The sequence below is a fragment of the Bos taurus genome, chromosome 10 (assembly GCF_002263795.3).
Source record: "Bos taurus isolate L1 Dominette 01449 registration number 42190680 breed Hereford chromosome 10, ARS-UCD2.0, whole genome shotgun sequence".
Lineage (NCBI taxonomy): Eukaryota > Metazoa > Chordata > Mammalia > Artiodactyla > Bovidae > Bos > Bos taurus.
Genome location: NC_037337.1, coordinates 9,275,352 through 9,287,645, shown reverse-complemented (window position 1 = coordinate 9,287,645; position 12,294 = coordinate 9,275,352). Strand labels below are relative to the sequence as shown.

Genomic DNA, 12,294 nt, shown 5'->3' with positions numbered 1-12,294 from the left:
AGCCCACAGTTTGATGTTGTTCCTCTCCAGAGTGCTTTCTTTATCTCTCTGAAGTTCCCTCCTCTTTGGTATTCTGCTTTGCAAACTCAGGCACCCTTGGCCTGTGTGAACTTTGATCACTGTCTCCTCAGCACAGTGAGGCACAGTGAGTTTTCTGGATTCTGTTTGAGTTGCTCCCTTGACTTTTTCCCCTTTCTCAGGCTTCACAGTCGGAGAAGGCAATGGCACCCCACTCCAGTACTCTTGCCTGGAAAATCCCATGGACGGAGGAGCCTGGTGGGCTGCAGTCCATGGGCTCGCGAAGAGTCGGACACAACTGAGCAACTTCCCTTTCACTTTTCACTTCTATGCATTAGAGAAGGAAATGGCAACCCACTCCAGTGTTCTTGCCTGGAGAATCCCAGGGACAGGGGAGCCTGGTGGGCTGCCGTCTTTGGGGTCGCACAGAGTCGGACACGACTGAAGCAACTTAGCAGCAGCAGCAGCAGGGTTCACAGTAATGTACTGCCTTGTGTCCAACATATGAAAACTTTTGTTTCACTTTATTCCCCCTGATTTTCTGTGTGGTTAAGGTAGGGAGGGTAAATAAGATCTCTCAGTTATTATTTCTAAGTTATAGCTTTATATCATAATCTGGAAATATTTTTAAAACCCTAAAATATGGAAAGTTATCAGTCAAATGAAAACATCACTCTCAAATTTTCCTACTTTCCATGAGGAATTTTCAATTTATAGCTGGTTTACATGCTTGAAAATTCTCTTTCTCTTTTCCATCCTTTATATCGAGTTCTGTGACGGGGTTTTACAGAATATATTAAGTAAACTGCATATCATTAGCAGTTTTATAGTCAGTACTTAATTACTTCTAGTTTGGAAAACAAGGCATTTTCTAATGAAAAATTTGGAAGAAGAAAAATAGAGTGCGTAAACTAATCATGACCTGAGAATGATGATTAGAGTTTTTTGCTTAAGTGAAACAAACAGATCAGCCAGGTCACATTTCACTTCTGTTATACAAACACAATGTTGATATAATGTAGACTCTTACCTATTATTTGGACACTATGGAATAGATTGGGCGTTAATCTCTCATACAAGAGAAACTAGTAGTTTAAATAATTTGCATTTGCATGTTCGAAATCTGGAAAAGCGTGGTGAAGTATGTTATACAATTTTTAGAGTGTACATTTCAGTATATAAAATGTTTTCCTGTCATCTTAAATTTTTTAGTAGGATAATTTATATTATACAAATTTAAAGATTCTATAAAAATTTTAAACCTGCTTTTTAGATACATTTTGAAGTAATGTCATTTTCTATTAGATAGTAAATACAATACATATTTCAGATAGATGAATTTTGTGCACAAATGAATAGGCATCGTAGAATGAACTTGACTAACTTGAGTAAATTAAAATCGAAACACTTGTATACTTGTTGCCAACTGAAGAACTAGGATAAATTAATATTGGACTTAAGTTGATGAACTGATTCTAATTAATGGGATAAATCTAGACTGAGCATGTAATCTTACAATATTTTCAAAGTTTACTTATGATTAGTTTAGTAGATACTTATTAAGTACAATTTATGAGCTTGTTACGATGTATAATTCTGAATTGATAATTTAATTAAACTGTTTTTGTGGTATGACAATGCCATCTGAGCTGTTTGAGCTCCTAATTTGATATGTACATTAGTTTTATGATTTCTGGTCTAAGAGTTTAAGTAGCTGGGGAAAAAAATCAGGCTTTCACTTAGAAAAGTTATGAGCTGTAGGTAAAGCTTGTCTTAGTGCCTTACATATAACAACTCACTTTATGCTCGCAAACAGCCCTGTGAAGCTGGTTCTTTCATTTTCCGTATTTTCATTATGAGGACAGAGTAGCAGAGAGATTAGGTTACGTGAGCAAGGTCACACACTAGTGCCTGGCAGTCAGAATCCAGAGCCAGGCAGCTTGGCTTCAGAAACCATTTTAGGTCATTCCCCTTTTAAAGCCATTCTTCCTGTTTGAATCCTTCCTCCTTTTTCTTCAGTTTCTTTGACCTTTTATCATCATCTGGTATTAGCTATCCTTTGGGAGGTATCTGGCATTGGTATAAATTTGTTTTAACTCTATTGTATTGAAGGAGAGTTGATTTACACTGCTGTATCAGTTTCTGCTGTACAGCAAAGTGATTCAGTTATATGTATACATTGTTTTTTATATTCTTTTCCATTATGGGTTTTCACAGGATAGTGAATGTAGTTCTGTGTGCTCTGCAGCAGGACCCTGTTACTTATCCATTCTGTATAACAGTTTGTATCTCTAATCCTTTCCCCAGCCTCCTCTCCCCCTTGGCAACCACAGGGCTGTTCTCTGTGTCTGTGACTCTCTGTTCCCTGGATAAATTCATTTGTGCCACACGCAAGTGATATTGTACCATATTTATCCTTTTTCCTGACTTGCTTCTCTGAGTAGGATGATTGCCAGCTCCATCCATGTTGCTGTGAATGCTGCTGTTGCCATTGTTCAGTCACTGAGTTGTGTCCTGCTCTCTGCAGCTCCATGAACTACAGCAAGTCAGGCCTCCCTGTCCTTCACCATCTGCTGGAGTTCGCTCAACGTTCAAGCCCATTGAATCAGTAAATGGTATTATCTCATTCTTAAGTATTATCTTATACTTAAGGAGTAGTATTCCATTGTGAAAGCAGTGACAGATTTTATTTTCTTGGGCTCCAAAATTACTGTGGATGGAGAATGCAGGGGCAAAATTAAAAGATGCTTGCTCTTTGTAAGCTATGATAAACCTAGACAGCATATAAAAAAGCAGAGACATCACTTTGCTGACAAAGGTCCGTATAGTCATAGCTGTTGTTTTTCCAGTAGTTATGTATGGATGTGGGAGTTTGACCATAAAGAAAGTAGAGCCCCGAAGAATTGATGTTTTTGAACTGTGGTGCTGGTGAAGATTCTTGAGAGTCCCTTGGACAGGAAGGAGATCAAACCAGTCCATCCTAAAGGAAATCAACCCTGAATATTCATTGGAAGGACTGATGCTGAAGCTGAAGCTCCAGTACTTTGGCCACGTGATGCACAGAGCCGACTCATTGGAAAAGACCCCTACAGCTGGGAAGGATTGAAGGCAAAAGAAGAGGGTGGCAGAGGATGTGATGGTTAGATAGCATCACTGACTCAGTGAACATGAATCTGAGCACACTCTGGAGATAGTGTAAGACAGGGAAGCCTGGAGTGCTGCAGTCCATGGGGTCGCAAAGATTTGGACACAACTTAGCAACTGAACAGCAACAAGTATTCCATTGTATATATGTACCACATCTTGTTTGTTCATTCATTTGTTGATGGACATTTAGGTGGTTTCCATGTTTTGGCTATTGGGAATCCTGCTACTGAAAACATAGGGATGCGTGTATCTTTTCAAATGACGGTTTTGTCAGGGTATAGGCCCAGGAGTGCGATTTCTGCGTAATACGGCAACGTTTTTTTAGTGTTTTGAGGAAACTTTGTACTGTTTTCCATAGTGGTTGCACCAGTTTACATTCCCACCAGCAGTGTAAGAGGGGTCCCTTTCCTCCATACACTCTCCAGCATTTGTTATTTGTAGGTTTTTTTTTTTAAGTGATGGCTATTCTGATCAGAGTGAGGTGATACCTCATTGTAGTTTTGATTTTCATTTCTCTAATGTTTAGTGATGTTGAACACTGTTCTGTGCACCCGCTGACCATCTGTATGTCTTCTTTGGAGAAATGTCTGTTTAGGTCTTTGGCCCATTTGGGTATATAAATTTTTTGTTTTAGATATGGCTAGAAATGACCAAGTCCTTGGATATTGATAATAAGTTATGCTGTAACTTGTTCCTCCTGGACTTCCAGGATTCTTGTTTTAAATAGAAAATTCTGTACTGTTAGCTATTTGTAATGTTCAGTTATCAAGAGTAGAACTTTTCTATTCATTTTTAACCTTTACAATCAGATTCTGATATGCTGTCTAATATTTGTAACAGAAATGTCCCTATAAATATAATTCTGCCTCTCCCCCATGGTTTCACTTTCCATGATTTCAGTTACCCATGGTTAGCTGCAGTCCAAAAATATTAAATGGAAAATTCTAGAAATAAACAGTTCATAAGTTTTAAATTGCTCACTATAACACATGCTGCTGCTGCTAAGTCGCTTCAGTCGTGTCCGACTCTGTGCAACCCCATGGACTGCAGCCCACCAGGCTCCCCCGTCCCTGGGATTCTCCAGGCAAGAACACTGGAGTGGGTTGCCATTTCTTTCTCCAATGCATGAAAATGGAAAGTGAAAGTGAAGTCGCTCCGTCGTGTCCGACTCTTAGCGACCCCATGGACTGCAGCCTACCAGGGTCCTCCATCCATGGGATTTTCCGGGCAACAGTACTGGAGTGGTGTGCCATTGTCTTCTCCCACTAGTGTGATGAAATTTTGTGCCATTCTCTCTGGGGTCCCCAACCATTGATGACATCTGCTCCTAACATCTAACCATCAACATTGTCGTGCTCGGTAATCCCAGGATCACCCATAGCAGATGACCCTCTTTCTGATGCACCATCAGAAGGTCAATAGCAGCCTGACCCTGTATCACAGTGCCAGCTTCATTCACCTGACTTCATCTTACACATAGGTATTTCATCATCTCCCATCACCACAAAAAGAAGGGTAGGTGCAGTCCAGTAAGTGAGAGGGATCAGATTCACACAGCTTCCATTACAGTATATTGTTATACTGTTCCCTTTATTATTAGTTATTGTTAGCCTCATACTGTGGCTAATTTATAAATTAAACTTTATGGAAAAAACAGAATATGTATGAAATTTAGTACCATCTATAGTTTCAGGCATCTCCTGGGGGTCTTGGAACATACCCCTCACAGGTAGAGGGGGACTACTGTATTGATCTGTTTGTTCTAGGTTTGTTTTGCTCTTAAAATGCTGTTAGTTTTTGGAAACAGGCTTAATCCTCTAATGTGGAAAAACTGACCTAAGCTGCTTAAAATTTATGTTCAGAAAATGGATGTTTCATTGCTGTCAAGTACAAAATTTCATTTTTACAAGTACATGCTGCCTTAGACACACAGTTGAGCTGTACGTCATAAGCCATTCGATGTCAAATGATACCAAAAGTGACCTAGTAAGCAATCAGTGGTTATACTACAGAAATAATCAAAGGTTTAGTCAATAACTCATGAAGTTTGATGCACTAGTATTGATAAGCTAATTAAACAGATCTGCCTGTGTTCTTCCAGCCTACTGGGGCTCTGCTGTGATTAGCTTTACAGCAAGGAGTATTGTAACATTGAATGAAAGTAACTGATCAGAGAATGGAGTAGTCACGAAGCTTTAAGTACTCCCATTTCTGGTCACAGAATGGTTTCAGGGAAAGTAGGCTTTCTCTGCACACCTGCAGCCAGTCAGTGCATAGGCCTCTTGTGGTCAATATTGATTGATTCTTATAACAGAACTTGAACAAATTTAGTGTTTTGCAACCTTCTGTGATTTAATATTGTTATGCTTTTTGCTATAACAGTCATAAAAATCCTTCTCCAATGGTGAGTAATTATAGCAAGCCTTCTAGCTCAGCTGTGGTTTGAATGTTTCAGTGTTGCCGGTATATATGCTAGATATATTTTGGAGTTCATAATTCAGCTTTAAGAGCTGGCTTACAGTTAGGTAAATAAAAGATGTTGCTGAGAAATAAATCCCAAGAAGATGAGGTGGCTGTGGACCCAACCCAATCTTGTTTCCACACTTTGCTGAGAACTGTAGACTGAGATCTGAATATAATTGGTGAAGAGAAAGAGTATTTTAAATGATTAATTTTCTTTAAAAAAACCCACAAGTTAAAGACTTTGGAGGCAATCTTCTTAATACCTGTTGTTTTCTAACAGTGTGTTGATGTCCTTTTAAACATCTGTTTCATGAATTGTAACTATTGGTGGTAAGTTAGATATAGCAATCTAATAGGAAATGTCCCTCCCCACCCCCCGCCCATTGTCTCTCATTGGGCTGTGATGTTTCATTCAGCTGATTATTATTGGGCTCTTACTGTGTGCCAGGCTATGGTGCCTGTACTAAATAACCTCACGTTTGTTCCAAGATTTGAAAAATATCTTATTTAAAATCTTGATTTGATACGTTTAAATTGGTGCAGATCAGTCAACCAGCAAATGTTGGCTCCTTTTTGGTGCTGTTGTAATCTTCAGTTCAGTTCAGTTCCGTCGCTCAGTCGTGTCTGACTCTTTGCGACCCCATGAATCGCAGCACGCCAGGCCTCCCTGTCCATGACCAACTCCCGGAGTTCATTCAGACTCACGTCCATCGAGTCAGTGATGCCATCCAGCCATCTCATCCTCTGTCCTCCCCTTCTCCTCCTGCCCCCAATCTCTCCCAGCATCAGTCTTTTCCAATGAGTCAACTCTTCACATGAGGTGGCCAAAGTACTGTTGTAATCTTAGGAACTTTAAAATCTGGTTGGGGAGAAAATGATAAGTGCTTCTTAAACTGGGATTTAAGAATTTAAAGATTTTATATATCTATTTAAATATAATCTAAAGCATTGGGTATATTTGGATCATTTGGTTACCATCTTGGATACTAGTATCATTTAATTTTGGAACCCATTTTTTGTATTCTTATGTGAGATCACTTGATTGACTTGAAGGGGTCTGAGTGGGTTGGTATCATCTGTGGATGAGTGGGCATTTGGGTGAGATCTGCTTTTGATTGATTGACAGGCCAAGGTGTGTGGTTTTTTGGAGTGAATTTGTTTCTGATTGGCTAACGTTCAACAGCAGGGGGCTGTCACAGTTGACTTGCAAAAACTTGTTGATTTAGCTGAGTTTTTGTCTGTTGAACTCATTTAAAATAGTTCTGGTGGCTACATGTTGCCAATGCTATAGAAAAAGCCATCTTAGAGGAGTGTGGGAACTTAAAAATACGTTGTTTCAGATTGTTTATAATGAAAACTTCAAATACTTTTAAAATCAGAGAAAGTACTATTATTTTGGAGTTGGAGGTTGTCTGGAAACATGAGATTCACCCCTGAAGTGAAAATGTCTCTATTGGTTTATGAGTATAAACTTAATATTTGTTGTAAAAAAATTAAATAATATAGAAATATGTAAAGAGTGAAGGTCACTGGTTAATACCATTACCCAAAGACAGTCACTGTTAACACTTTACTGTGTAATGTTAACTTTTATGCTTAACTGCTTTGAATCTTGGTTCTTCGTTTAATAGATTTCCATGTTGCTCAAGTTACTTAGTGTCTCTGTGCTTCAGTTTCTTCACCTGTAAAGTACAAATGATAATGTCTATTCATTGAGTTGTGAATATAAAATTAATTAATCTGAATAAAACATTTAGAACTGTGCCTGACACATAGTTAAGTATATAACTATTTGCTATTATTACCATATTATGTCTGGTCTAAGACATGTGTTTTCTATTTTAAAGTTTATGCAGTTGGGACTTATCTTTACAATTGGGGATGACTTAAAATTGGCAGAGGTTTGTACCTTTCTTGTGGTCCATGAAATTATGGTACATCTTACAAATTGAATGGTGTATCCTAAGACTGATAAAATATAGCATGTGTGTGTATATTTTCTATTAATACAGAAGTGAGATCATAAAATACATACTGTTTTGCATCCTTAAAAATTTTTACAAGGACATATTTTCAATGTCAAATATAGATTCACTTAATTATATATAATGGCCACATAATACAATGTTATGTGGATATACCGTAATTTGTTTTACTGTTCCCCTACTAGTGGAAATTTTATTGTTTAATGTTTGCTTTTATGGAAGATTTTGATTAGTAGAACTTGAGAGAAAAAAGGATGATAAACTAAGTGGAGATTGAGACAAAATCAAGTTATATTTGAGGACTGTTTCTGATTGACTGGAAAGGGAAGATTATGGGCTGTATTGAGTAGGTTTTACATACAGTATGGGCTGTATTATATATTAGGTTTCATTTTTAAGATTCTGTGGGTCTATTCAACACTGAAGAGTAACTGAAAATATGTTTTTTGTTAATTTCACCTATAACCCTGTCAAGATAGTACAGACAAATTGATATTACCCTGAAATGGTGTGTTTAGCATTTTTATTAGTAATGATGAAGATGTAGAAAGTATGTTCATCAAGTTTTCACTCTTGTTCCTGAAATTGGGAAGAATAGTAAAATAGGTTGGATTATAGATTAAGAGCTAAAATTATCTGAGGAGGGTGCCATGATGGATCGAATTTAAGTTGTTGAAAATTTCTATAGGTATGTGTAAGATAGTGTCCTCCTTTTAAAAGACCTCATTAGGCCAATTATTCAAGTGTGGATTGATTTAGTCAGTAGTACATTTGGAAAAAGTATATGGTTTTAATCAAGAATTAGTTGTCTCAGTAAAAGCACCTCATCTGGAACAAAATCTTAACTAGTTTGTCTTGCTTAGACATCATTTGTAGCTTGGAGTGCCACATTGAAAAGAACATAGGCAAATTGGGGTGAATTCAGAAGGGAGCAAACAGCATGGTGAAGGAACCCAGAACTCTGCTGTCTGTGTCAAGAGTAGCTGAAGCATGAGGACGAGAAGGCCACGGCCGTGCTGCGCTTAGGTGCTCAGTCATGTCCTACTCTGCGAACCCATGGACTATCGATATAGCCTGCCAAGCTTCTCTGTCCATGGGATTCTCCAGGCAAGAATGCTAGAGTGGGTTGCCATTACCTCCTCCAGGGGATCTTCCCAACCCAGAAATCCAACTCAGGTCTCCCCCGTTGCAGGTGGATTCTTTACCATCTGGGCCACCAGGGAAGCCCTGACTGTTATCCCTAAAGAAATCCACATTGGTTCCTATGATGTAAAATATGGCCCGGTATAGCATTGTTTTCCTTTTCAGCATTGATTCCAGCTGTTTCTAGCTACTTCCCCTTCTTTCCCATGCTCTTTGAACATTGCATAAACCTTTAGATATGTACTGTGGAAATATATCAGAAAATTAATCAGGCAGTGTTATCTGAAGATATTTGTAAAGGGAGATACAAGCTGAAAGCAGTGTCATAAGGAAGCAGTTGATGAATTTCAACTCAGATTTCAATTTTCGGTTAATTTTTCTGCTCATCATAATTTTGTTATAAATTTAGTGATTTAATTGCCTTTGAAAACAGTTTTCATAACACATTTCCATCCGTCTGGAATTTTTATTACATTAAATTGATGCTGTTGTCACACATTCTTCCGGAGCTGAAAATACCATGTAATGTCTTTTGGAATCTGAATTTTATCATAGAATCGGAATTGTGTTTCAGCACCTTTGACAGATAAGCAAATGTGAGTTCCCATACCATAAGTTGGTTAGTGGACAGAACCCAAGTTCCTTCTATTATTTGTATCCCTCATTTTGAAAATACTTTTGCAGTTTAGTTAATGTTTTAATACTCTTGTATAAGTTTTGCTCAGGAACTTTTTTTCCCTTCAAGAGGAAGGACACTTTGATAGGATGTTGCTGTTACAGATTAGATTAGTAAAATCCTTACTTTACAAACTTTTTCTGTTTCTATTAATTATCTTGTATTATCTTTATTTTACAGTGTAGCCTATGAGCAGGTTCTGTTACTTAGTTTAGGAAAGTTGAGAATGGATTTTTGTATAGACAGTATTGAATGTTTAGTTTTCACTCTGGCTAGGATTAAATGGTTTTTTCTTTTTCACAGATCAAGAAGTTAGTGTATGTTTACCTGGTCCGATATGCTGAAGAGCAGCAGGATCTGGCCCTCTTGTCCATAAGCACTTTTCAGCGAGCTCTGAAGGTAAATAGTAGAGTGAGCAGGCAGATAGCTGCAGCATTTCTGCACAGTTGAAGGTGTGTCATTTAAAGAAGTGGAGCAGTAATCCACTCAATAGTGCAGTCATGTTTTGAAAGAGTTAAAAGGCCTCTCACTGTGCCTATTCAATACCCTAGGAAAATAATTTATATAATCAACTGGGCTTTGCCTTGTATGTTCCATTATGTTCAATGTAATCATTATTGTGCATCAAAGAACTCTTCATCATTACACTAACTTGTAGAAAGTATACAAAGAGGGGGCGTGACTTTTTTTTTCAGATAAAATTAACGACCTGCAGCATTTTATTATTATGAACTCTAAAAACCTGCATGTTTGGTAATATATGATCAAGTAGAACTAAAAACATTACTTTGCTTGTTAAAACATTATTCAGAGAAAGAAACGTTTTATTTCTCTTCTTCCTTAGCCACTTCCATATACTGGTTATTTATTTTAAATTAAGTAGCTTTTTTTCTTTTTTGCTATTGTTGTGTTATATCCTATAAGCACCTGTTAACTCTTTCATAATGATGTGTTTGAAATATTGCAAACTTGAAATTTTGATGAATATTTTTGTACTATTTTTAGGACCCAAATCAACTAATTCGTGCAAGTGCTTTGAGAGTTCTGTCAAGTATTAGAGTGCCAATTATTGTACCTATTATGATGCTTGCCATTAAGGAAGCTTCTGCTGACTTATCACCATACGTTAGGAAGAATGCAGCCCACGCAATACAAAAACTGTACAGGTTGGTACTTTATAAATAATACCAAACATCCCTAATGTTGCATGGAATGTTAAAGCCCACGGAGGCGTATTTTATTCGCTCATATAATAGTTTGACCTTAAACTGAGTAAGTAAACTCAGTGACCATGTTTCTTTCTCCTTGCCCACAAATATTCTTTATACATCTTCTATTTTATTTCGGTTATTTTGGGAGCCTTTGCAGGGTTTCTACTTGTAAACCTGTTAGGGACAGTGATATTTTATGGATTTTATAACTTAAAAATAATCAGATATTGAATTATCATTTATACAGGTTTTCTCATTATACATACATTTATGTTATTAGAAAATTAAGATTTTTTTCCTCTTCCTTATTGTAGGGTAGAGTCTAAAGCTTGTTATCTTTTCAGCTCACTTTGTTACCCTTTGATCCATCTTTGGTCCTGCTATTCCCTTCCTTGCTTGCTTCTTTTCCAGAGCCGTTTTATTAAATACTGTTTAAATACTGATTTTTAAATATAGCACCATACTATATTTATGTGATATATATATTGTATATGGTATAATTATATTGATAGACATATATACATATATATATGGTACCTTAATCTCTGTAGAATATATAATGCTTATATAAAAGAATTATTATCTTTCATAATTTGGTATTATTTTCAGTTACCATTTATTTCATGAGCTTTTATCAAGATCATTTTGTGTTTTTGGTGTGGTGCTATATGCATAAGATGTATGAAAATGTTAGAGGATGTACTATCACATTTTGAGGGGAAATAATCAAACATATGCCAAATAATTAAAGCAATCTATAATTAAAGTAAGGTATTGCTAAATAATGAACTATGTATATATAAAGCACAATGACAGTGCCTTTGATAGGGTAGAGCTCAGAGATTGTCATATAGGGTTTCTTAAAGTAAAATATAAATGGGATTAGTTAGGAAACATTAGAGAAGGGAGAGTGGAATTTGAAACAATTAAAATTTTTGAGTGTTCAGATAATTATGTGCTTAGTCATTTCAGTAGTGAGACTCTTTGTGACCCTATGGACTGTAGCCCACCAGGCTCCTCTGTCCATAGGATTCTCCAGGCTAGAATACTGGAGTGGGTTGCCATGCCCTCCTCCAGGGTAATTATAAATGAGATAATTATAATGGTCAATAATAAACTTATATAATGTTTATGAAAAGTGAAACTCATTTTCTTAGGTTAATTGTCAAAGTCGACTCATGCTTCGTAGTCTTTATCCTTTCTATTTATTAACTTACAAAATAAGATCAAAGCTCGCTGCTGCTGCTGCTGCTGCTGCTAAGTCACTTCAGTCGTGTCTGACTCTGTGCGACCCCATAAACGGCAGCCCACCAGGCTCCCCTGTCCTTGGGATTCTCCAGGCAAGAACACTGGAGTGGGTTGCCGTTTCCTTCTCCAATCAAAGCTCACTATGACAGTTTAAAGCCCATCACTGGGCTCCATGTTACCTCTCTCTGTCTTGAATTTACAGTCTAGTAGCTCAGTACTGCCTATTAGTCCTCTCCATAAAATGTTTCTTATCTCATTACCATCTCTTGTTCCTTTTTAGTCCCTACCTAGAATATTTCCACTTTTTCCAGCTCTAAAGCTGTTTAAGATTCATCTGAGATGTCGCATCCCAAAAGAAACCCTCCACAACCTTCCTGCCTTCATCAGTGTTCCCTATCCCCAT

At 37.2% G+C, this 12,294-nt stretch overlaps 1 protein-coding gene across 3 annotated transcripts in view; it reads left to right on the top strand.

The window, feature by feature from the left end:
• Positions 1 to 12,294, top strand: part of AP3B1 (adaptor related protein complex 3 subunit beta 1) — a 235,871-nt gene that overhangs the window by 47,778 nt on the left and 175,799 nt on the right. For all 3 annotated transcript variants that reach the window (XM_010808844.3, NM_001076534.1, XM_059890677.1), the window contains exons 4-5: positions 9,736 to 9,831; positions 10,438 to 10,598. In XM_010808844.3, coding sequence (XP_010807146.1) covers positions 9,736 to 9,831; positions 10,438 to 10,598 — 257 coding nt within the window. The remainder of the gene's footprint in view (positions 1 to 9,735; positions 9,832 to 10,437; positions 10,599 to 12,294) is intronic.